The sequence below is a fragment of the Tursiops truncatus genome, chromosome 13 (genome assembly GCF_011762595.2).
Source record: "Tursiops truncatus isolate mTurTru1 chromosome 13, mTurTru1.mat.Y, whole genome shotgun sequence".
NCBI classification, from domain to species: Eukaryota; Metazoa; Chordata; class Mammalia; order Artiodactyla; family Delphinidae; genus Tursiops; species Tursiops truncatus.
The window spans coordinates 22,195,810-22,221,801 of record NC_047046.1 but is presented as its reverse complement, the minus strand read 5'-3'; the positions used below and the strand labels follow the sequence as shown (position 1 = coordinate 22,221,801).

At 48.1% G+C, this 25,992-nt stretch overlaps 1 protein-coding gene across 3 annotated transcripts in view; it reads left to right on the top strand.

Moving 5' to 3' along the window:
- Window positions 1–25,992, top strand: part of AP1B1 (adaptor related protein complex 1 subunit beta 1) — a 53,226-nt gene that overhangs the window by 5,676 nt on the left and 21,558 nt on the right. For 2 of the 3 annotated variants that reach the window (XM_033837145.2, XM_033837144.2), the window contains exons 2-7: window positions 14,278–14,340; window positions 18,135–18,240; window positions 20,754–20,889; window positions 21,660–21,905; window positions 23,116–23,306; window positions 24,343–24,564. In XM_033837145.2, coding sequence (XP_033693036.1) covers window positions 14,304–14,340; window positions 18,135–18,240; window positions 20,754–20,889; window positions 21,660–21,905; window positions 23,116–23,306; window positions 24,343–24,564 — 938 coding nt within the window. In that variant the 5' untranslated portion in view covers window positions 14,278–14,303. Of the gene's footprint in view, window positions 1–11,127; window positions 11,231–11,464; window positions 11,543–14,277; window positions 14,341–18,134; window positions 18,241–20,753; window positions 20,890–21,659; window positions 21,906–23,115; window positions 23,307–24,342; window positions 24,565–25,992 lie in introns of those variants that run through there. The other variant, XM_073790273.1, reaches the window with a different exon arrangement.

The following is a 25,992-nucleotide window of genomic DNA, read 5'->3' as shown; positions in this document are numbered from 1 at the left end:
ACACTCCCTATCCTCCTTCCCTGCTTTCTTTTTCTCCATAGCATTTATCACTGTCTGAGATACTATATATGTTACTTATTTATCTCGCTTGTAGTTCCTGTCTGCCATTAAGATGTAAGTTCTATGAAGGGAAAGGTTTTTGTCTGTTTAATTCACTGCTTCATCCCCAGCATATAAACCTATTTATGGCTCAGTAAATATGTGAATAGGAGTACTGGGCTATGAGGACAGAAAAATACCTACTTAGTGCGTGCAAGGATGGTATCTTTGAAGTGATGTCACCTAAGCTGAGATTTGAAGGATAAATCTAGAAGCTGGAGAGATAATCCAGGCAGAAGGATCAGCAAGTATGAAGGCAGTGAAGAGCTTGTCAACTAGAGGAACACAGAAGGCTGTGGGCCTGGAGGGTTATAGGCGGAAGGAAGGGCCTAGCTGAGCTCACATCATAGCCTGTGTCAGAACCCCCTCTGCACACCTCCCCCAGTAATTTGTTTCCCCACTTCCTGCAGCTCTGGTCACCCTGAGCTGATGCCCAGGGCTGGGGATAGTGATCTGATGGTGATCTGAAGGAAGTGGCCTGAACATTTCTCCCATTGGAGATGTTGCCACCTGACCGTCTACCCTTTGCCCTTTCTTCTCTCTCTTATCATTTATCTACTTACCTTCCATTTACTGTCTGTAAAATAGGCTAGGGTGTTTGGCATTCTCAATTTCAAAATAGCTTGACAACCAGAACAGATGTAGCTCTGACCCTGGCAAACACCATGAAATCAACATTGGGAAGCTGCTCTCTAGCTGAGGTTGGTTTACAAAACATGAAATTTCCCTAAGAGGAGGATTGAGCACCAGTCATTTGAATATTTACTGAGCCCCTACTACTTGCCAGGTACCAGTCTAGGAGCTAGGAATACAGTAGGGAACAAAATGAACAAAATCCTTGTCCTTATGGAATTTCATTATGGAGGGGAAAAAAATAGATAAGTGTTTTATCCTATGTTGGTGATAAGTACTTAGAGGAAAAAACAGAAAGAGGAAAGAAGGATAGGAAGTGTGGGGGATTTGTTGGGGGTGTGTACAGTTTTAAATAAAGTGGTTGGAGAAGACCTCAGTGAGAAGGTGACATTTGAGCCAAGACATGAAAGAGGTGAGGGATACATACACTACCAAATGTAAAATAGATACCTAGTGGGAAGCAACTGCATAGCACAGGGAGATCAGCTCGGTGCTTTGTGACCACCTAGAGGGGTGGGATAGGGAGGGTGGGATAAGGAGGGTGGGAGGGAGACGCAAGAGGGAGGAGATATGGGGATATATGCATATGTGTAGCTGATTCACTTTGTTATAAAGCAGAAACTAACACACTATTGTAAAGCAATTATACTCCAATAAAGATATTAAAAAAAAAGAGGTGAGGGACTGGGGTGGGGGGGAGGAAAGAAATAGGTGCGGGAGATTAAGAGGTACAAACTTCCAGTTACAACATAAATGAGTCACAGGTATGAAATGTACAGCGTGGAGAATATAGTCCATAACTATGTAATATCTGTATGGTGACATATCATAACTAGACTTACAGTGGTGATAACTTGGAAATATGTATAAATATCGAATCACTATGTTGTGTAAAAGGAACTAACATAGTGTTGTAGGTCAATTATACTTTAAAAAACAAACAAACTTACAGAGAAAGAGATAAGATTTGTGGTTACCAGAGGTGGGGGTTGGGGGAAGGGGAATTGAATGAAGGCAGTCAAAAGGTACAAGCTCCCAGTTACAAGATACATAAGTATTAGGAATGTAATGCACAACATGATAAATATAATTAACACTGCTGTATGTTGTGTATGAAAGTTGTTGAGAGTAAACTTAGATTTCTCATCACAAGGAAAACATTTTTTTTGTTTTATTTTGTATTTATATGAGATGATGGATGTTCACTAAACTTACTGTGATAATCATTTCATGATGTATGAAAGTCAAATCATTATGCTGTACACCTTAAACTTATACAGTGCTGTATGTCAATTATATCTCAATAAAACTGGAGGGGGGAAAAAAGATGAGGAGCTGAGCCATGAGACTTTATAGAGAAAGAGCCTCCTTGGCAAAGTGAACAGCATGTGCAAAGGCCCTGGGGTTGAAACATGCCTGTTGTGTTCCAGGATCAGCAAAGAGGCCCGTATGGCTGGAACTGAGGGAGTGATGGGGAGAACAGTGGAAGAAGAGTTTGAAAGAGATAATGACAGGGAGGGTGTGTGTGTGAGAGACAGAAGCGGGTATGCATCTCATCTAGGGCTTTGTGGGCCATGAGGCCATGGTAGGGACTTTGGCTTTTACTCTGAGTGAGACAGGGAACCATTGGGGGATTTTGAGCAGAGGGGTGCCATTGTGTGATTTAGACTGTCATAGGACCATTCTGGCTGTTGCCGGGATGGGCTGTCAGGTGCAGTGTGGAAGCAGCTTTGGTAGCAATCTCAGTGGGAGGGGATGATGGCCTGGGGCCAGGTGGTAGTGATAGAGCTGGTGAGAAGCCCCCTTCGTGGACTCGGAATTCATTTTGAGGTTAGGCCCGACAGGAATTACTGATGGATTAGATGTATGATATGAGAGAGAGTGTGTTATCAAGGGTAACTGAGGTTTTGGGCCTAAGAACCTGTCAAAGATGGTTTTGGTAATAACTGGATAATGAAGACTGCAGGATGAGTCAGTTGGGGGATAGGAGGAAGCAAGTGGCAGTTTTTATCATTTTAAGTTTGAGCTGCCTGTTAGCCATATAGACATTCCAGTGATATCAGGCAATTTGAATATATGAGCTGGGAGTTCAGAGGAGAGGTTGGGCCTGGGGATGTAAAGTTGTGAGTTGTCAGCACATAGGTGGTACTTAAAGGCATGACACTGGATGAAGCAAGCAGCTGGAGGAGGGAAGAGGGCCTCTGGGAAAGGGCAGAGGAACCAGGCCTGAGCCCTGGGTCACTCCAGGTGTTGAAGGAGAGGGAGAGGAGGAGGAACAAAGGAGACTAGACAGTGGGGTAGAAGGGAAAGTGGAGAGCATGACATCCTGTAATCCAAGGGAAGAAAATGTTTCAAGGAGGATGGAGTGATCAGTAGCATCAAATGCTTGTTAGCATGAGACTTGTCATAAGATCACTGCGTCTTCTGCTGGCAGGGTCCAACTCACCCTGGCATCCAAGGCTGTCTTTGAATCTCATCCTTCCCTGACTAACCTCATCTGCTCCTTTCCCTGCCATGATCTTGCCTTCAGCCAAGCAGGGGTCTCACAGACTCCTAAATATGTGTGCTTGTTTTGGCCTTGGATATGTCACTCCTCTCTAAGCATCTCTAACTCCTCATTTTTAAATAGGTTACTGGAGAATTAAATGACACAGGGGCTCTAAATTACTTAGCACAGAACCTGTGCCCCAGCCAGTGTTTGTGTTTGTTTAGTTATTCTCAATTCACTCCCTGTTATGTGGTCATCTTGTGGGTCTTCTCCATGTCACCTTCGCCCCACCCTTTCCAAATCCGACACATATTTTCATGTCCAGCCAAGCCCCTTTTAATCCAAGAGGGCTTCCTTTGATGCTCCACTCATCTCAAAGTCTCCTCCTCAGAGCTTTGGTGGCAGTTATCTGGAGGGCACGATTACTCTGCTGTTCCCCTGAAGTCCTTCACCTGCCCTCTGAATCTGTAGGAGCCATCAGGAAAAGATTTTTCTTTGTCTGCTGTGTGTGAGCTCCTGTGTGGGGCGCAGTTGCAGGCTTGGAGCTGATGGTGCTCCACACTGTTAAACATGCTATATCCAAAATGTGACAGATTTTCAGAAAGTGTTCCCAATGTATAGGCGGGAAAACTGAGGTCTCAGGAGCCTAGTTCTTTAGTCTTTGGCCTCTGTTTCCTCATCTTCATTGATTTAAGGATTGTTCAGAAGAAGCCCCTATTATTTCGTTTATTTATTTATTTTTGGCTATGTTGGGTCTTCATTGCTGTGCCCAGACTTTCTCTAGTTGCGGCGAGCGGGGGCTACTCTTCATTGCAGTACGCAGGCTTCTCATTGCAGTGGCTTCTCTTGCTGCAGAGCAGGACTCTAGGAATGTGGGCTTCAGTAGTTATGGCTCACGGGCTCCAGAGCGCAGGCTCAGTAGTTGTGGCGCACAGGCATAGTTGCTCCATGGCATGTGGGATCTTCCCAGACCAGGGTGCGAACCTGTGTCCCTTGCATTGGCAGGCAGATTCTTAACCAATGCGCCACCAGGGAAGTCCTTGTTATTTCGTTTTTAAGGAACTTTTCCTTGGCAGCAGATCTTTCCATGCATTACTGCTTGTAGATTAGTCGAGAACTGGCCCTTGATGCTAGAATTCAGTCCTAGAGACTCAGTGCTGATAGAAGAACGTTTGCATGTACCATTTGCCTGCCTTTAGTTCCTTTTCATTTTGAGACTTTAATTGCTAGTGGGTCTCAGAAGATTGACTTTGACTAGTCAGTTTTCCTCCAAATCCCAGGAGACCCATAACTGGGTGATCTCATCCAGACAGGCTTTCACTAGGCACATTACCAAGCTTGACATCCCTGCTGTCCAAACTGGATGGGCTGGCCCTAAAATAACCTGTAATTCAACCTTCGAGGGACTCGGCAGGGATGTGTGGCAACATACTTCACATACCATTTAGCCTAGAGTGTGTGTGTTTCTGCCAGGGTTTCATCAGAGAGGAGGAGCTGCCTCACTGGACACAGTGAGATGTGTGTGACCTCATTATGGAGCAGGAGTAGAGTGTGTCGGCGCTACCATTTTCTAGCTGTGTGACTCCAGACAAATGCCTTGACCTCTCTGGGCTTCGGTTTCCTTATATGAAACTTGGGATATTATCAATACCTTCTTCACAGATTACTGTAAAGTTGTTTACGTAGTTTCTGGCCCATAGCACATATCCATCTGTCATTACCACTTCCATCGCCACCTTTGTTTCAATTCTTGTGCCAAGCCCAAAGGAGAATACAGTATTTTCTCATAGTAATTGAACTGGCTTGAAAGAGCCTATCTGAGTTTGGTGACCACATTGTCTCAGAGAGAAAGTCTGAAATCTGGTTTCTCTACTGCTGACTCACCTTTTTTTTTTTTTTTTTCTCACTCTTGTGGCCTCTCCTGTTGCGCAGGTTCAGTGGCCATGGCTCACGGGCCCAGCCGCTCTGCGGCATGTGGGATCTTCCCGGACCGGGGCAGGAACCCGTGTCCCCTGCATCAGCAGGCGGACTCTCAACCACTGCACCACCAGGGAAGCCCCTGACTCACCTTTTAATCTTCAAGGTGGCCTTACCTGTTTACCTGTCTGTAATGTGAACTTGAGTACTGACTTGTGAGGACCTTTTCCTTTTTTTTTTTTTCAATTTATTTATTTTATTTTTCTCTGTGTTGGTTCTTCATTGCTGTGCACGGGCTTTCTCTAGTTGCGGCGAGCGGGGGCTACTCTTCATTGTGGTGTGCAAGCTTCTCATTGAGGTCTTCTTGTTGTGGAGCACAGGCTCTAGGCACATGGGCTTCAGTAGTTGCGGCACGCAGGCTCAGTTGTTGTGGCTCGCGGGCTCTAGAACGCAGGCTCAGTAGTTGTGGCACATGGGCTTAGTTGCTCCACAGCATGTGGGATCTTCCTGGACCAGGACTCGAACCCATGTCCCCTGCATTGGCAGGTGGATTCTTAACCACTGCGCCACCAGGGAAGTCCCCCTAGCTTAGTCTTGACTGTCCTTGAGCAGGTTTCTGAAAGCTATTCATCAGGCAAGGGTTTAACAGTAAAATTCAGCACTGAAGTTGGAAGCCACCAACACAGACTTTTAAGGATCAGTTTTCCCTGCCCGGATATCCTTGAATTCAGAGATGGGTCTTGGGAGCTGGATCAGACCTTGTCAGATGTCTTTCTCCCCGTTTCGCTTCCTCAACTTCTCTGGCTGGTCTCACTACACCGATAGTCTCCCTGGTTCCATCACTGGATGCCGATGGCGTGCAGTCCACTGTGCTGGTGCTGCCAACTTCATGCTTCTTGTCCGACTGCAGAGTATGGGCTGCTCTGACATGAACCACTGCCCTGAGACTAGAAAAGTCCTCCCCTGGCCATTGGCTGGCCATTTGGGGAATTGCTTGGCTTGTTACTGTTTTCCCTTCTACTGAAGACCTAATGAGGTTTGCTGGCCCTGGCTGCATTCTGAATTTGTTTTCTTTTTTGTCCCCTTGGAAACGTTTTCTGTCGTGCTCTGTGAATGATCATGCTCCATATTCTCTTGTTTGATACCCAGGAAGAACACTCTGGTGAGGAAGTGGATTCCACCTCTAGCAAGGAATCATAGAACATGAGATGCAGGAGGGATCTTGTCCTTTAAACTTTGTCTTCAAACTTTTTTCTGTGGAACTATGGGGTGTCTGAAGGGCCCCTGGTGAGGAGGGGGAAAAGTGGGCATAGTGAAATGAGTCAGGCTCTGGGCCCTCACCGTTACTTCAATCAGAGCAGTTCCACTTTTATTTTAAACAATTTAGAAATGGGGTGATGGGGGGTGGGGCTTGAAAAGCCATTGATGTGGTTGAATTCTCTTGTTTGACAATTGGAGAAAGGAAGGCCCAGAGATGGGGGGTATTTGCCCAGGGTCACACAGCTGTTGGTAGCAAAGCTAGAATTCCTGGCAGCCATCTTGGCATTGGATCAGCCGTGCCATGTTTGTGGAAAGTTAGCTGCAAAGCCTCATGTTCCCGGTTTGCCCAGTTGTCGCTGTCTGGCACTCATCAGGGAGTCCTATTGTTTTGATCTATTATGGGCCCTTGGTTTTCTAGCTTCTCTGGGAACCTGTCCTTTCATTTTGTCAGCAAACATTTGGTGAACTCCTGGAATATGTCAGACATTGTGCCAGTCACTGGGTTGACAGCATTAAACAGGAAAGATCCTAAATTAGAGTTGTGAGGAGGGCTATGGAGAAGTCCACAGTATGATTGACTCAAATGTCGAGGAGGCTTCTGCCCCTCTGGGTCTGGAGAGGGGTCCTCTGGGGCAATGGTGTTTGAGCAAAGACTGAAGGAGGAGCCCGGGGGTGGGGATAGTGTTTTGAATTAGATGCACCATTGTTTTCTAAACTGCATTATGTTTAAAAGAGATGATACATGCATAGGATATAAAATTCCCAAGATAGACAAAGGTAAACGATGAAGGGTCAGTCTCTTACCCCAACCATTGGTAATCCAGCTTCCTTTCTTGAGGCAACCACTGTCCACTTTTCTTATTTACCCTTTCAAGGATAGTCCATGCATTTGCAAACACTTGGTATTTATGTTTTATTAATATTTTAATTTTTAATAGAAATGGTAGTATACTACATATAGTTTTTCATCTTGCTTTTTTTCACTTAATATCTTAGAGAGTGTTACATACAAGTACATGTAGAACTGCCTCATTCTTTTTCATGATTGCACAGTATTCCCCATGTCTGTATGTAGTGCCGTAATTTTTTTTTTTAACATCTTTATTGGGGTATAATTGCTTTACAATGGTGTGTTAGTTTCTGCTTTATGACAAAGTGAATCAGTTATACATATACATATGTTCCCATATCTCTTCCCTCTTGCGTCTCCCTCCCTCCCACCCTCCCTATCCCACCCCTCCAGGCGGTCACAAAGCACTGAGCTGATATCCCTGTGTTATGCGGCTGCTTCCCACTAGCTATCTACCTTACATTTGTTAGTGTATATATGTCCATGCCTCTCTCTCGCCTTGTCAGAGCTCACCCTTCCCCCTCCCCATATCCTCAAGTCCGTTCTCCAGGACTTGGTCTGTGTCTTTATTCCTGTCTTACCCCTAGGTTCTTCATGACATTTTTTTTCTTAAATTCCATATATATGTGTTAGCATATGGTATTTGTCTTTCTCTTTCTGACTTACTTCACTCTGTATGACAGACTCTAGGTCTATCCACTTCATTACAAATACCTCAATTTCGTTTCTTTTTTAAACCAGTCAGTCCTCTGTGGGAGGACATTTAAGGTGTTTACAGTGTTTTGCTATTATAAAGGATGCCACATGAGTAACTGTATCTACATAGTTTTATACATATAGAAGAAACTCCTGGAAGCAGAATTACTAGGTCAGTGGGTAAGTACCTTTGCAATTTTGGTAGCTGCTGTTGCCAAATTACTATAGAGGTTGTAGCAATTTAGACTCTCACTAGCATCGTATGAGGGTATCTATTTCCCCACATCAACACCAACAAGGAGTGTTAGCAGACTTCTGGGCCTTTACCAATCCAATAGCTGATGGATGGTATTTCATTGTAATTTCCATTTCTCTTACAAGTAAGCCTAAATCGTTGTATTTCATTTTCTATGAATGGGTCACATCCTTCGCCATTCTCTTTGTAGTCACTTTTTATGTATTAAGGAAAATAAGCTTTTGTGATGTGATGCAACATTTTTTGTGTGTGTGTTTCTTTTGTTTTGTACGCCATTTGGTTTTTATTGGTTTTGGCCATGCAGGAAAACTTGATTTTTATATAATTGAATTCATAGGTCTTTTAAGACTTCTTGATTTTATGTCATACTCAGAAAGGCTTTATTTCCTTTGGATTATACAGTGCTCTATTTTTCTTCTCCAGCATTGGGTTCTACTTTGTTATTTTTTTAAAATAATTAATGTTTGTTTAATTTACACCAAGTGAAATGCTCAGCTCTTACGTGTACAGTTTGGCCAGTATCTGCATCAAAATACAGATCATTTCCGTCACCCCTAGAGTTCTTTCACCCACGCATAAATCAGTCCTTCCCACCTAGAAGCATCCACTGATCAGACTTGTGTCACTATAGGTTAATTTTGCCTCTTCTGCTTATTCTAGAATTTCATATTTACGATGTTTATGTTTGCAGTTGTCAGTGTCTTTCATTCTCACATTATCCCGTCAGTGGTAAATTCCCCATTTTTTTTTTGATTTATTTTTTTATTTATCTTTGGCTGCTTTGGGTCTTCGTTGCTGTGCATGGGCTTTCTCTAGTTGTGGCGGGCTGGGGCTACTCTTCATTGCGGTGCGAGGGTTTCTTATTGCAGTGGCTTCTCTTGTTGTGGAGCACGGACTCTAGGCGCACGGGCTTCAGTATTTGCGGCTCGCGGGCTCTAGAGTGCAGGCTCAGTAGTTGTGGCGCACGGGCTTAGTTGCTCCGCGGCATGTGGGATCTTCCTGGACCAGGGCTCAAACCCTTGCCCCCTGCGTTGGCAGGTGGATTCTTAACCACTGCGCCACCAGGGAAGTCCCTGAGTTCCCCATTTTTAAGAGATGAAGTTGAATTGTAGAGATGAAGTAAACTGTAACCTCAGCTCAGTATTCTTCAGTTAATTATTATTAGCAAGTTTGAGACCTTGGAGAAAAGTTGAAATATATTCAATATTTTCTTTTTTAAAAAATTAATTAATTAATTTATTGATCTTGGTTGTGTTGGGTCTTCGTTGCTGCGTGCGGGCTTTCTCCAGTTGCGGCAAGCAAGGGCCACTCCTCGTTGCTGTGCACAGGCCTCTCACTGCGGTGGCCTCTCCCATTGCGGAGCACGGGCTCCAGGCACACGGGCCTCAGTAGTTGTGGCATGTGGGCTCAGTAGTTGTGGTGCACGGGCTCTAGAGCGCCAGCTCAGTAGTTGTGGCGCACAGGCTCAGTTTCTCTGCAGCATGTGGGATCCTCCTGGACCAGGGATCAAACCCATGTCCCCTTCATTGGCAGGCATATTCCTAACCACTGCGCCACCAGGGATGTCCCTCAATATCTTCTCAAAAAAAAATTTTTTTTTTTTTTTGTGGCGCTATGCAGCATGCGGGATCCTAGTTCCCCAGCCAGGGATCTAACCCATGCCTTCTGCACTGGAAGCATGGAGTCTTAACCACTGGACCACCAGGGAAGTCCCTTAATGTGTTTTTTAATAGATTTAAATTCATTTTGTTAGCTTAAAACACAGAAAGATATTTTTAATCTCCTGGTCATAAAATTACATTTAGATTTGTGATGATGCAAAAATTTTTAAAGTGTTGAGGACTTTTTTTCTTAAACCCAACCCTAACTCCAGTTGCTAAAATTCAGTCTTTAGCTGACAATATTTTTTGTGAGTTTTTTTCCTTTCCTTTTCTTCCTAGGGCCTCATTTTTCCACTCTTAAATTACATCTTTGTCCCTGGCCAGTACGTCAGTGATTCTCACCAAGGACTTCTTTATAATTCTAGAAAACGTAGGAGAAAACTACTCTGTTTCAGGCCTTATTACTCAGTTCATTTCTTTACACCTAGTGACAAGGGAAGCAGCCCTTGTCAATAGGATTTAAAACCAAGAAAAAAGTGAGATTAACAGGAACTGGCCCTGGGATTGTGGCATCAGAATCATCTACTGGGAATGGATGTGGGGAGGGAGGACAGAGGTGGGGACAGCAGCAGTGTCTCCTCCAAAGACAAACTGGTCCCAGGTGTGCCCCGCTTTGAATTTGGACAGTGCCATCCCCTTCAGGCATTCCTTGGCCTGTAAATACTGAAACTGAGGGGTATCCCAGCATAGAATGCTGTATCCTTAGCAGAAGTGACTCATCACATTGGCCAGAGCAGCTTCTGAAACAAAAATTCCCTCCAATTATTGCTTTTTTTAATGCGCTCTGCCACTTCCAAAGATGGAATCCAAACCCTAAGCTTTTTCTTGCCTCAATTGGCTGCTTGCTTTCAATTGTGGCTCATGTACATGGTCAGAGTCTTGGCCCCTGTGGCCTCCATTAACAGGGATACAATGCATAGCAACGGCTGAGAGCAGGGCCAAGAAAAGCACCAGTCTTTCCTGTGGCATCTGCAAGTCTGAGCTCAAAGTCTGACTGAACTGTAGGGTTTTTTCCATTCCTGCAGAGAGAATGAAAAATCTCTCTTGCGCTGATACCCTAGGCAACTGCGGTGAAAGAACATGCGGAGGTAGCCACCCTCAGTAGATCCACATGGTGCTGGTGATCTTTCATGGTGAGGTGAGGTTTTTTCATCGGTGCTCTGGGGTGGCTTTGCAAAAGCATTTTCATTTCTCTCCATCTTCTCCTTCCTCCTCTACCTTAATTTCCTGTATGTGAAACAACTTCAGAGGGATACAATTTCTGCATCAGCAGTCCCACTGGGCCCTCTGCAGAGGGATATGCGAAATAGATACTGCGGAGGAAAGAGGCCACCAGCGCCAGCCGTCACATGGGATGGCGGTTTAAGTTTGTGAGTAGTTGCTTAGCACCTGTAAAAGGAAGAGTGTCATCAAAAGCTCCAGCTGTAGGGGCATCAGCAGCTGTGGTGGCTTCACTAGCTGACCCTGCAGCTCTCTTGCTTTTTTTAATCCCCCAAAGAGAAATTTTCCCACCCTTTCTCCATCTGGGTGGTTGCATCCAACACAGATCTGCCAGGCTGTGTTCTGGGAATTCAGGGCCCTTGGATGTTGTGTTGTGCCTGCAGATGAGGGGAACACCTGTGACACCCTCCTCTACCAGAGAAGGAAGAATTTCTGGGCAGCGCTGAAGTTGGACATCTAAGGTAGTTTTTGCTTTGTTCACTTTGATTTCCTTCTAGATTTAACGTTGGAGGGGTTTGTACGTTACTTTCTGTGATTTTTTGGCCTGTGATTTTTAGCCCCTCTTGCCTTCATTGATCCCTCTTCTTCAACTAAATTTAACCTTGGGAAACCCAAGGTACTCTCCTATTCTGGATACCTCTGGTTATGCTCTCAGGCCTGTGACTTCTGAAGCCATACAGCCTTTTATTGTGTGACAGACGTGCCATTGCCTTCTTTACCTGCTCATTCTCAGAGCTCCACAAAGAACCTCTAGGTTGGTGAGGTTTCTCTGAGAAAATGGCTTTCTCTGTGCTCAAAATGAAATTATTTTTAATGTATGTAAACTCCGGTAGGAAACAAGTGCTTATATAGTTACCTCACAGCTGTCGGAGAGCAGGCTGAGGGTTCCTGGGCTTTTCAGTGGCTACTTTTCATTTCTTTCAACAACTATTGACTGAACCCTGGCCACGCTTGTGTGGAGGATGGATGCAGCTGTGGACCAGGCCGACTTGGGTCCTTGCCTTTGTGGATCTGTTTGCAGCCCTGACTCCCGCTGCTGAGACTGGCAGTTAGTGGCCCCGCAGTGGCACTGGCATCAGCAGACACGGGTCTCTTCTGGTCTTTCCCACAGCTCCCACAGAAAAGTGCCATCATCCCTTTTCAACCTGACAAAGCAAAAGGAATGTGGAATTGTGTCTTTTTCTTTATACTTTTGTCAGTGAAGCCTTTATTCCTTTATCCTAATGGGATCCACAAAGGCTTTAAGGCAGCCCTGAGGCAGTACTTATCGGTTCCCTGTTGGTTACTGAAACAAAACCTATGGGCAGGTGTCTCAGTTGGGAAACAGCCCTGTTGCCATCCTGCCATAAATACAGGCTTAAACTGGAAAAATACAGTTGGGCTGCAGGGGAGCTGTGTTGCCATTGTTTCCGGAGATTTTTTATAAAATAAATTTATTTATTTTATTTATTTATTTTTGGCTGTGTTGGGTCTTCGTTGCTGCGTATGGGCTTTCTCTAGGTGCAGAGGGGGGGCTACTCTTTGTTGCAGTGCATGGGCTTCTCATTGCGGTGGCTTTTCTTGTGGAGCATGGGCTCTAGGCGCACGGGCTTCATTAGTTGTGGCCAATGGGCTCTATAGCTCAGGCTCAGTAGTAGTGGTGCACTGGTTTAGTTGCTCCGCGGCATGTGGGATCTTCCCGGACCAGGGTTTGAACCCATGTCCCCTGCGTTGGCAGGTGGATTCTTAACCACTGCGCCACCAGGGAAGTCCCTCCAGAGACTTTTGAGATGTTCCTTGACTCCTCACATCCATCGCAAGAGTAACCTTAATCTCCCCCTACTGATAGCAATGAATTGAAAGAAGATATTAATGGTTTACATGTTTGAGTCTCTTCTATAGAGGCAACAGAAGGGACCAAGTGAGTGAGTTTTCTCCATGCAAATGTCTGTTCTTTGGGTTGTGTGGTTTTATGTACCATGTGAAACTATAGGTAGGACTGGAAGTTGAAAGTCTCATGGCTTTTTGGACTGAGTCCTTAAGCCACTCTCAGGGTTCTGTCCTTTCTCTCAGATGGGGAAGCAGAATTCCCTCCTCTCTAGAGCACAGGTCCTGAGCTCAGATGGACCTGAAATTGTCTCCCAGTCCAGCCATTTACAAGCCATGTGACCTTGGGCAAGTTACTTAACATCCCTGAGCCTCAGTTTCCTCATCTAAAAAGGGGGTAAAAGCAATTACTTTATTGGTAGAATTAAATGAGATAATGTTTGTAAAGCTTTAATAGGGGTTCAGTAAATGATAGCTTCTTAATAAATGTTAGAACAACCCCTGAAGCCTCTGCCATGCATCCAGGGTGCTTGGCTCCTGTGTAGCTTCTTATATCTCTCATCTGTTGACCAAGAATAACTATTGAAGTTACATCGTAAATGCTCAGCAAATTGTTGAATGAATGAGAGGGCCTTGGTACTTTCTTTGCCCTGTTGCCTTAGACCAGTACTTCACAGTGTGAGTTTTACCCTAGGAGGTGTCCTGAGAGGTGCTTTGAGAAAACTGACCAGTCAGATTTGGGGAGTGCTGTAGAGTCTGCAGTGTGTAGTTTCTAGCCCTCTCTAGAGATGAATAGTGCCTATCACTGTTTAGAGAAGCTTGGAAAAGTTGGGTAGAGAAGAAATCTCTCTAGCTTTTTAACCTTGGCGTTTTCCAAGCTCCTTTGACTATATAGGCAATGATAGTGATAGTACTTCCATGAGTCTGTGATGAGGCTTCAGTGAGTTCACATGTGAGAAGCACTTAGTGCTGGGCAGAGTGAGCACCACAGAGGGGCTGCTGTAACCATGATTGTTCAGTGCTTTTTAATCTGTGGAGTCTTCCAAAGTATTGAGCCATTCCCTACCGATGGACATTTAAGTTATTTCCAGTGGTATATTGTTACGGACAGTGCTGCAGGATATAAAACCCTTTTATCCTGTGCAGATATTTCTGTGGGAGAGATTCCTAGAAGTAAAATCCCTGGGTCAAAGAATACGCACATTTTAAAATTTGATAGATCCTTCGGAATTACCCTCCAAAATCTAATCAGCCATTATCTAACAGTTCATTTGCCCAGTGAAGAGATGAGAAGCTATCTCCCCTCATCAGGCATGCACTGGATCCCTCTCCCCTCTTGTGAAATGAAGAATGGAACGCAAGGGCAAGTTACCTCTTTTCTGTCTTGCAGAGTCTGGCCACAGATAAGGGACCAAAATGACGGACTCAAAATATTTCACCACAACCAAGAAAGGTACTGTTTGTTTCATTGTGGGGTCTTTTGTTTTTTTTTTTTTTTTTTGGCTGCCTTTGGTATTCATTGCTGCACACGGGCTTTCTCTAGTTGCAGCAGGTGGGGGCTACTTTTCATTGCAGTGCACGGGCTTCTCATTGCAGTGGCTTCTCTTGTTGCAGAGCACGGGCTCTAGGCGTGTGGGCTTCAGTAGTCATGGCACGCGGGCTCAGTAGTTGTGGCTCGCCGGCTCTAGAATGCAGGCTCAGTAGTTGTGGTGCACGGGCTTAGCTGCTCTGTGGCATGTGGGATCTTTCCGGACCAGGGCTCAAACCCGTGTCCCCTGCATTGGCAGGCGGATTCTTAACCACTGCGCCAGCAGGGACATCCCCATTGTGGGGTCTTATCCTCTTCTTTCCTTGCCCGACCCTTCTGCTTGCTCCCTGTGGTAGTGGGGGGTTGAGGGCATGTGGAGGCCTGGAAGCAAGTGGCAAGAATCACTGAGAGCATTTTGAACCTTGTGGATCCGGAAATTTGAACTGCGGATGGTGTAAGATGTATGACTACTTTCAGAATTCCAGAAGGAAAAAGCATTAGCTCCACGTATAGAAAAAAGCCCTCTTTTGTTCCCTATGGCTTTAAATTGTGAAAAATGACGCCCCACCGCCCAGAGGAAAGAAAGCACACAATCCTGTCAGCAACTGCACAGTGGTATCTGTGCATGTTTGGTCCTTATCGTTGGGCACATGTTTTACGTGGTTGAAGTCAGAGTTTATATCCTGTTTTTCATCTGGCATTATCATAAACGTTTCCCCACAGTTCTGAAGACTCAGTCTGTTGAGTTGCTGCATCAAAATTTGCTAAGCTAGTCTTGTATTGTTTGGGTATTACAGTTGATTTTGCTTTTCGGGAAATGGAGTTGGTTGTAGTGGCTGACAAATGTGCTTTAACCCTGTAAGCAATCTTTCTGGCTGGCCCTTCCTTCCTCCTTCCTTCCCTCCAAGTGAGATTAACACTCGCCTGCTGACCAGATGAGGAGAGTTTGTTGTTGGGTCAGCTGAGCCAGGACCTGCAGTCCCCTCATCAGGTGGTTCATTTCTCAGTCCAGCCAGTTTTTCTGTGTCTCTTCCATGTGCAGTGGAGGAGACAAATGGAGTCTCTGACCTGGCTTTGCTTGCCCTTGGGCAGAGAGGACAGTTTATTTATTTATTTATCTATTTATTTTAACTTAAAAATTTTTTTATTTATTTATTTTTGGCTGTGTTGGGTCTTCGTTGCTGCACGCAGGCTTTCTCTAGTTGTGGCGAGCAGGGACTCCTCTTCGTTGTGGTGTGCGGGCTTCTCATTGTGGTGGTTTCTCTTGTTGTGGAGCACGGGCTCTAGGCGCATGGGCTTCAGTAGTTGTGACGAGCGGACTCTAGAGCGCAGGCTCAGTAGTTGTGGCGCACGGGCTTAGTTGTTCCGCGGCCTGTGGGATCTTCCCGGACCAGGGATCAAACCTGTGTCCCCTGCATTGGCAGGCAGATTCTTATCCAGTGCGCCACCAGGGAAGCCTGAGAGGACAGTTTATTAAGTAGTGATCACTCTAAAGGGCAGTGGGTGCTGTGATAAGGGAGGGGCGGGGCCCGTGGGAGGGTTGGGGTGGAGCTAGACAGATAAAATGGGGTGGAGTGAGTGCTGTCCCAGGTCCATCAGGGAAAGGAAAGCCTAGGCACAAGTTACTGAAGAGTGTGATGGAAGAAAGGTTGGAGAGGTTTGTGGTGCCTGGCGAGCCAGGTCAAAGTGGGTGAACAGTGCCGAGTAAACTGAGGTGTCAGTAGTGGGGTTTTTTTTATGGGTTTTCTTTTGAGGAGAATGTCTAGAGAAATATCTGGGACCAAATTTGACATCATTGATGGTTTTAGGCAGGGGGAGGTCAGAGGCAGATTCTAATCAAGGATCGAAGTGGGTGAGGCTGTGGAGAGGCAGGGAGATCAGAACCACAGTTCGCATGAGAGATGATGCTGCCTGAGCTGGGGAGGAAGGCAGGGGTGTTGGGGATAGAATTGGATGCCTCGTATGTGATTGAGGAGGTAGGCTTGGTAACTGGTTGGATTTGGGGCACATTATAGGAAGGAGGCATTTCTGAAGCAGGCAGATCCCGGGATCACCTCACTAGCCTTCTTGGGGCCAAGGTGACTCAGGCCTAGATCCATCAGTTGACTGCCAGTTGTACTGAATCTGGCCAAACACCTCAAACAAAGCAGGGGCAGCCCAGCAGCAAGGCCCAGGGTCAGTCACATGGTCTGTTGGATCTCATAGCAGGGACACAGCCCCCTTAGTCCCTTGGAGGAGAAGGGCGTGTGTTCCTTCAGCTCTCCAGAGCCTTGGATTTGAACTGCAAGGTCTGCAGATTCCTTCTGGCTCTGTTGAGCAATATCCTCAATGTGGCCTTGCCCGGGCTGTGCTGCATGATTGTTCTTAATTAACCTGCTTACTGTCTCTCATCTCAAGTCTTTGCTGAACACCACATTGTTCAGTCATTAAAAAAATTTTTTAAAAAAGAACAAAACAAACAACAACAACAAAAAAGAACAACAAAAAAACCCTGTTCTTTTTTTCACTGTAAATCCATCTAGAACTTCTCCTAGCACTTCCCCCCACATGATAGTTTCTGCTTCACCCCCAACCCAAGTAACTTGAGAGGGAAGCCCGGGACTCTCCTACAAAAGAGGGAGCCAAGACAGAGGTTCACGTGGTAAATTAGTAATAATAGTGACCACGTTTAATGCAGGCCACTGAGTGCCAGGCACTGAGCTGAGCGTTTTGCATCTGTTACATGAGAAGAGTCAAGGCCCCAGGCAAGGCAGAGAGTACAGACAAGGAAATGGTTTCAGAGAAGCAGGGTGAATGTCCTGGGTCGGCCAGAGCACATGGGCTTTGGAGCTGGCAGACCTGGTTTTGAATCTTAGCCTTCCTCCTCATGGCTGTGTCCTTGGGCAAGTTCCTGAACCTCTTCTGGCCTCCATTTGCTCATCTGCAAAATGCGGGCAAGTGTGGAGTTGTTGTGAGGATGCAATGAGAAAAGGTGTGGGAAGAAGTTAGGGAGGTGCCTGGCTTAGAGAAAGGCTCAGGAAAGGCTGGCTGCAGCTGGTTTAAGGGCAGGAGGTCTGTCTCACTCCAGCATCTGCCCTCTTAACCTGTTATTGGGGTTATCAGGCCCCTGACTACCTCTCCATGGCAGGGCCCTGAACAGTCCTACTTCCTTGTTTGCTTTTTCCAGATCATCAAGTTCTTAAGAACAGTTTATTAAATGCTAGAGCCCTCGTGGGACAGCTGAATTCCCATTTTCAGAGCCGAGCAACCACTTGTGGATCAGGAAGTGAAACCTTGAGTGAGCTCTTTTAACTCGAAGCGCTAGGAAAACAGGAAAAGCCTGAGCAAATCCTGCCCTTTTCCCTCAAACCTTAAGTCCCCAGGTTCCATCCCACACTGCTTTGAGGGCTTTGGGTGTGGGTGGCTGAGGAGAGCTTTGCTTCCCTCGGCATGTTTTTAGCCATCTGGCTGAGCAGGACCTGGCAGCAAATTTTTTGTCTCCCTCAGAACCTCTGTAGCTTCCATGGCTCCTCTCCCCCCGATCTGACGTGATCTCCAACCTTCCTTCCTGATAATTCAGTTGTTTCTGCCTGCCCACCCAGGGCCAGGGCCTGAAGCTGCCTTCAGCGGGCAGCACAGAGTGTCTTCCCTGCCTCCCTCCCATTCTTTTGGAAGTTGGGGACTGGGAAGCGCCCCTTGGCAGAGTGGAAATGGATCACTCATGCTGCCTCCTTTTTTAGGGGAAATCTTCGAGCTGAAGGCAGAACTGAACAGTGACAAGAAGGAGAAGAAGAAGGAGGCGGTGAAGAAAGTGATTGCATCCATGACCGTGGGCAAAGATGTCAGGTGTGCAGGGGTAGACTGGCTGGCAGCTGGAGGCAGCTGACAGAGGGAAGCTTTTGAGCTTGGGTCCAGTTCGATCCCTCCTTTAAGATATCCCTAGGGACCCATGTCTCCCCTGGTGTAGCTCCCTTCGCAGATCTTTCCAAATAGAAGGTTTTGTTTGCAGAGGGGTCATGTGCTCAGATGTTGATGGGGTCAGGCAGTAATGGAGCAAGTGAAGTGGGCTAGGTCGAAAAGGGAACAGGCAATGCAGTGGATGTGCTGTGAGCCCTGTCAGGAACTCCAGAGGATGCTGCCTGCTGGGGAAAATGACCCCAGTGGGACCAGGTCTTTAAAAAGAACGGGGAATCTGGATTTTTCATTTTAAATCTCCTTGTTTTAGATTGCCAGATGAGGGAATTCCCTGGCAGTCCAATGGTTAAGACTTGGCGCTTTCACTGCTGTAGCCCCAGGTTCAATCCCTGGTCGGGGAACTAAGATCCCACAAGCCATGTGGTGCGGCAAAAAAAAAAAAAAAAAATTGCCAGATAATACTAAACAAACAAATAAACACTGTGCAAGTGAAACACACCTGCATGTTGGGCTTGTTAAATTTGTTGTCAGTTTGCATCCCCTGGTGTGCATCTGTTGCCAGAGCACATCACATGTAGAATTGTGGCCACTCCTTTGCTCACACATCTCCCCAGCCTGGAACGTCCCTTCCCCTTGTCCATTTACACTGCTGCCTCCCTCATCATGCCGGCTGACTACCCTGAACACGCAGCATTTGCTGTGTTCCTGTCGCCTGGCACTAATTGTAGACTGTCCTCTTCTTATGTATACTTGTGCTTACCTGCCCACCACATTGTTGAGTCCCCAAGGACAGGAGCTGGGTTCTGTGACAACTTAACACTTGCACAGTGTTTGAGAGTCAGCAAAACGCTTTTAAATATTTTCCTAGCAATTCCCATACTGTAGGTAAGGATATTTTTCCTGCCAAAGAAACCAGAAACGATGACTGCCCCATGGTCACGTGGTTAATGGAGGAACTGGACTCATGCTCAGCCCTTCTGAAATCCAGACCCAGGGTGCTTTCCCCCATTCCCTCTCCTTTGGGCCCTTTTGGTGCCCAGTCCTGTGCCTCATAGGCCTGGGTGCTGACGTGGAGCAGCTCCCCATCTGGATCCCTCAGCAGGAACCCACAGCTCCGGACTTCTCCATGGATTTCCCTGTCCCATTGCCATGCTCATCAAGGGGCCTCCTGACAGCGCACAGTAGAAACAGTTCTGCAGAGAAACCTGCTGAGGACACAGTGGCAAAGGAATCAGGTGTCTGCTGGAAAACTGGGCCTCCTTCCAAGACAGATTCTTCCCAGGACAAAGCTGCTTTCCTTCAACTAGAACACCCCTGTCACAGAGGAGGCACCCCTGTCATCTCAAATGAGCTTGTTTTGCTGATGTGACGGGTCCAAAAGAGCAAGTCAGGCCTCTCAGCTCCCCCCTTTCCTGGTTCGTCATCTTCCAAGGTGATGCATCAGCTTCAGCACTGACTGGACTCTCCTGCCTGTGGGGGCTCAGGAAATTCACTTTGACCTCTTAAGTCTGTGTTACTGGGTCCTCGCCCATAAAATCACGAAAATTGAGAAGGGGGGTGATAGATAATTCCAGAGACAGAAAATTGACCACTAACCATATTTCACATGTAAAGGGGCCTGTGACCCCGGGACTGTGGGGTACCATGTTGGGAAGGGTTCTGCCCAGTATAACAGTGGTCCTGAGCATGGGCTGTGACTCAGACCTGGTGCCTTAGGCAGTTGTTTGATATTTGTGAACCTCAGTATTGTCTTCCATAAAGTGGGGATAATCCACTGACTTCTCAGGGCTGTTAAACAAGATCATTATGTAAAGCCCCTAGCACCAAGCCTGGTGTGTAGCGCGTGCTCTGTACACATGGGCTGGTTCTTAGTGGGTGCCTTGTAGTGACTGCAGCCCAGCCTACCCCTGCTCCCCTAAGCCCTCTGCAACCAGCAGCCCAATATAAGTGGCCATGTCAAGTATCAGAGAAGGAAAAACAATCGTTTTCATTTCTGTAGCACCTCCTAGATGTCAAGGACTAGATACCTTAAGTATGTTGTCTCTTTCAATTATCACAAGGGCCCTGTGAAATGGGGTTTTGTTATATCTTTCTTGCAAATGAGGAAACTGAAACTGGGGATAAAAGAATTTTCCCAACTTGATTCAGCCAGCAAGAGGCAGAGCTGGGTTTGAGCCAGGTCAGATGGGCTCTAGAGCTCATGTTTGAACCCTGTGTAAAGAACAGAGGACTTCTTTGGTTTTAAAATCACCCTTTGGAATTCCATTTCTACCAACGATGTTCACGTTAATGGAGCTGTTGCCCTGCCTTTTACTAAGAAGTCCTGTTATGTTTTCCTTCCCTCCTTCCCACTCACCCTCCTCCCCAGCCCCCATTAGCTGCCTGAAAAGTCTTCCTCTTCTTTTTTTCACCTTTCCCACATTGACGCTACTTTGACCTGCCAGTGCCCTCTTCCCCGACGTGGTGAACTGTATGCAGACGGACAACCTGGAGCTGAAAAAGCTGGTATACCTGTACTTGATGAACTATGCCAAGAGTCAGCCCGACATGGCCATCATGGCCGTCAACACCTTTGTGAAGGTAAGTAGAAGCTTGGTGTGGGGCTGGGTGCTCACTGCTCCATCTCCCCTCAGTCTCCCGGGGTGGGGCGCTACAGCCCTGGGTAGAAACACGGAGGATCCTTTCCAGGCCGTCTGACTTCCAGCCTGGGGGCCTCTTCCTCCAGCAGAGGGCTCCCGTTGTCTCCAGAAAATCTGATGCTACAGACCCTGCTAACTCATTCCATGTGAGGTCGCCCCAGGCCTTTCGATCCCCGTGTGCCCTGGGGTGAGCCATGGCCCTGTGTCATTTGCCAGCTGAGGATGCAGCATGTGTCTGAGGGCTTCCGTATTGCCCTTCTAGACTTCGCTCCTTTCTGCATGTTCTGTCCTCCAGATTGAGGAGAAACAGGGACTTGCGTCGTCAGCTCTGTGCACCTTTAAAACCTTAGCTCCCCAGCCCTGTCGATGCTTAGGTGTGGGCGAATGAGGGTTCTGTGGCCCAGTGGGAAGATTGAGGGTTGTGGTGCTGGGTGGACGCGGCTTGAATTGTGGCTCTGCTCTGTGACCGGGTGAGCTCCTGACCTTCCTGAGGGCCTTAGCTCCCTCACCTGTGAAATGGGAACAGTATTGTGTGTCTGCTGTGAGGATCAGAGGGAACAGTACAAAGCCTGGTATCTGACAGATGCTACGTGCTAAACACACGGCACTTACTTTTGGTGCTGTTGGCCACAGTCGGTGGGAGATCCCACAGCAGCTGTCTAATGTTGCTCAGCTCGCCCCTGCCCTCGGCCAATGGCTGGTTTCCCTCAGGACTGTGAGGACCCCAACCCCCTGATCCGGGCCCTGGCTGTGCGGACCATGGGCTGCATCCGCGTTGACAAGATCACAGAGTACCTATGCGAGCCACTCCGGAAGTGCCTGAAGGACGAGGACCCGTATGTGCGCAAGACGGCGGCCGTGTGCGTGGCCAAGCTCCACGACATCAATGCCCAGCTGGTAGAGGACCAGGGCTTCCTGGATACCCTTAAAGACCTCATCTCTGACTCTAACCCCATGGTAAGTCTCTGCCACCCACCCTGCCACCTCCACCACCTCCAGGGTTGCTTGGGAAGACCTCTGCTTGACCCTCCACCAGGCAGCCCCAGTTCTTGGAAGTCAGAGCCCTGCGGGGTGGGCTAGCTGTTTTCCTACCCGCAGTGGTTTGGGCGCCATCTTTGGAGTGAGCTAGACCTGGATTCCCTTCTCTGCACAGCCCTCTTTAAGGAGCTGTGTGACCTCAGGCATCCTACCTAACCTTCCAGAGTCCTCTTTTCTTCATTAGTAAGATGGATCTAATTCTGCATGACTGCCGGGGGTCTTGGGAGGCTTAAGCCATTAAGGTAATGTGCCTGGCATAGCCTGGCACACAGTGGGTGTGCACCCAAGACTAGTACCCTCCTTCCCCTTCCAGTCACTGTCATTGTCACCGTCCTCTCACCAAGACTGTCAGAGAGCTCTGAATGTGAGGTACTTCTCCCTTTCCTCACTTCTTTGCAGGGTTGTAGAGAATCACCCTTGAAGTAGTGTAGCCTGGAGGACAGGGGACCAGAAAGCAGCTGGGAGGGGAGCTGGTCTCCTCACGGCTGGTGATGGCAGCAGTTTGGAGAACAGTTCGGTAGGGCCATGTTTAAAATGAAGTATACAACCCACCCGGCCCAGACGTGTCATTCTGTGTCCCTCTGAAACACTGATCCCATGCGGGTGCCGAGTGGCCAGTACGACGATGACCGTGGGAGCATTGCTTGATTACGGGAAAGTTGAAAACCACGCAGAAAACACATAAAAACAGCTGCTCTGGTGGAAATGGGTTGCAGCCCCAGAGCTTCACCTGGCAACCCCTCTGTGCTCCAGCCCCTGAGGGGCTCTGCAGGAGGAACCTTCTAGCTCTGAGAAGCACAGTTGTCAGCTCCCACAGTGAGCTGCTGTAGCTGGTAGAGCGGGACTCCGTGTTAGGTAGCAGGGAGCACTATCTGTTGCAGGAACTTGGAGCTAGATCTTTCTTGTTTTGTGTTTTTCTTTATTGTCAGGTGCACTGACTTTAGTTTCAGCTTACAGAGGAGTCAGTAGGGTGCGTGCTTGGAGTGGGTCTCGGTGCTCCAGACCCTGCCCTTCAGGTCATATTCCTTTCAGGATGTTCGAGCTCTGACTGGCCAACATCATTAGCCTCACTACCTCCCTGGCCTGAGAGCAGCGTCCCAGACTCTGTCCCTTCTACCCTCTCAACCAGGTGGTGGCAAACGCAGTGGCTGCCCTCTCGGAGATCGCCGAATCTCACCCCAGCAGCAACCTGCTCGATCTGAACCCGCAGTCCATTAACAAGCTGCTGACAGCCCTGAACGAGTGCACTGAGTGGGGCCAGATCTTCATCCTGGACTGCCTGGCCAACTACACACCCAAGGACGACCGGGAGGCCCAGAGGTAGGAGGCTGCCCTTGCTTGCCAGCCTCGCCAGGCCCTGGGGTGGGAGGCTCCAACCATGAGCTGGCCCCAGGCCTCCGGGGGGCTTCTTTCCAGGCCTTGCCCCACAGACCATCCTCAGACACAGAGCCAGCAGGTTGACAGTGGTGTTGCTTCAGGCAGTCAGCGCACTGCTCACTGAGGGCACAGAACAGAAGCCAGGGCCTGACCTGGGAGCTGACAGAGAGATCTTGGTCACTGCGGGCTGAGGAAAGAGGTGGACAGCATGAGAGCCACCACTCGTTGAATTCTTACTGGGTGCCTGGGACTCTGCTGGGTGCTTCCTACGCGTTAGATAATCTTTAAAGAAACTCTGTGAAGGCAGCCCCATCACTGTCCCCGTTTTACAGGTAGGGAAACTCTGACTTAGGGAGGTGGAAGAAATCACCTAGGTCACCCAGCTGGGTCTCCCCTGACTCTTGGTCCTAACCAACATGGTATCCTGCCCCTTTTTTTTTTGTTTTTGTTTCTTGCGGTACGCGGGTCTCTCACTGTTGTGGCCTACTCCCGTTGCGGAGCACAGGCTCCGGACGCGCAGGCTCAGCGGCCGTGGCTCATGGGCCCTGCCGCTCCGCGGCACGCGGGATACTCCCAGACCGGGGCACGAACCCATGTCCCCTGCATCGGCAGGCGGACTCTCAACCGCTGCGCCACCAGGGAAGCCCTCCTGCCCCTTTTGAATGCCCTCACAACAGAAGGGCGTGAGTTGACATTCATCCATTGTTTACTGACTGCCAGGCACTGTGCTCAGTGCTGTACATGCATTGCCTCATTTAAGCCACCAGCAACCGTGTGAAGTTGGCATCATCATCTCCATTTTTTTAGATGAGGAAACTTGAGGTTCAGAGTGGTTTTAAGCTGCTTGGGGTCAGTTAGCAGGAAACAGAACCAGGAGCTAGGTCTTCCTCCTACAGAAGACAAGCTATCTTGATAACTAAAAACAGGGTGTTTCCCCTTGCTTGTCTCTCCTATTTGTCCCCCTCGGAATGGACCGCAGCATCTGTGAGCGGGTCACCCCCAGGCTCTCCCACGCCAACTCCGCTGTAGTGTTGTCTGCTGTGAAGGTGCTGATGAAGTTCATGGAGATGTTGTCCAAGGACCTGGACTACTATGGCACGCTGCTCAAGAAGCTGGCCCCGCCCCTGGTCACACTGCTGTCGGCCGAACCGGAGCTGCAGTACGTGGCCCTGCGAAACATCAACCTCATCGTGCAGAAAAGGTACTGGGACCACCACATATGGGTAGTGTGTGCCCTGGGGGGGGGATCTCCTGCTGGGAACAGGGGCTCTGAAGGGAAAGTGACCTGTCACCGTGCAGGATGTCTCAACAGCTTAACCCAGGGGTTCTGAGCCATCGGCATCTTTGTCCCACAGGGGACATTTGACAATGTCCGGAGACATTTTTGGTTGTCACAGTGGGGGCTGCTACTGTCATCTAGTGGGTGGAAGCCAGGGATGCTGCTCAACATCCTACAGTACACAGGACAGCTCTGCCCCCCCATAGAACTATCCATACCAAAAAGTCTGTAGTGCTGAGGTTGGGAAACCTCGGCTTAGCCTAACCAGGTAGCATGCTGGATAAAAGCTAGCGTGCACTTCTTAACCTTGGAGAGTGGATGGTCCACAGTCCACACAGCCTTCCTGAAACAGGCTGTAAGATCGTGTACGTGTGCGCACACTCATTTTTCCTCAGTAAGAGTCCATAGCTCTAGAGGCTGGAGGACTCCAAGATGAGGCACCGTGGATTTTGCATTAGCCTCAGGGCCACTCAGAATGCTGAGCAGCCAGTTTCAGTCCACCCAGTAGGAATGACCACAGTAGTGAGCCACTGCTTAAGGGAAGGTACCTGACACCGGGGTGGGTTGGGCTAAGAAACAAGGACCAATCCAGTAAGGGTGCAGGGCAGCTCCATGGAGTGGGGCCAGACTCTGCAGTTCTACTTCCAGCCTCTTTGGTCAAATGGCTGGATCAGCAACTAACTCAAAAGCAGAACAAGGGCCTCTTGTGGACAGGGAGCATGTGTGGAAGACCACACATGCTCCCTGTCTTTATAGCTTCAGTCTGGTTCTTAGTACACACATGGGGGCCCAGAAAAATCAGTGGAATTCAGACATTTGCGAAGGTTTGGGAGGTAAATTGGGGCAAGCTTTCTGAGTGCCTGAACAAAGGGATGAGACTAGGGATTCACAGTTGCAGTGTGGGGTTTAGTGAGGTGTCGTGACCTGTGGATCCCAATCAGCAGGAGGGGCTCCCTGTGCTATATTTAACAAGGGAAACCTCCTAAGAAGTTGACCCTGTTGCTGAGGCACTACCAGGCCCAGACCCAACATGCTGTTGGGTAGCTTGTGCGGAGTCCTGATGGCAGAAATCACAACTTCTGCCGCCCAGCTCAGGATCCTGCCTCGCTTTGCCAGGACCTCCCCGCAGCCTGCTCAGCAGCACTGAGGACCATCCTGGGCAGGGTCCCTCCTTTCTCTTTGCTGGGTCTTCTCGCCTCTTCACCATCTGTCCTCATTCCTTTTTGTTCCTGCTCTCTTTTCTGGGAAGGGTGCGGGAGTAGGAGTCAGGTAGGGGAGGTGACTCTCATCTTGCTCCCACCCTTATTAGCACTAGATGTGTGACCTAGGGCAGGCCCCTCCCCCCTCAGT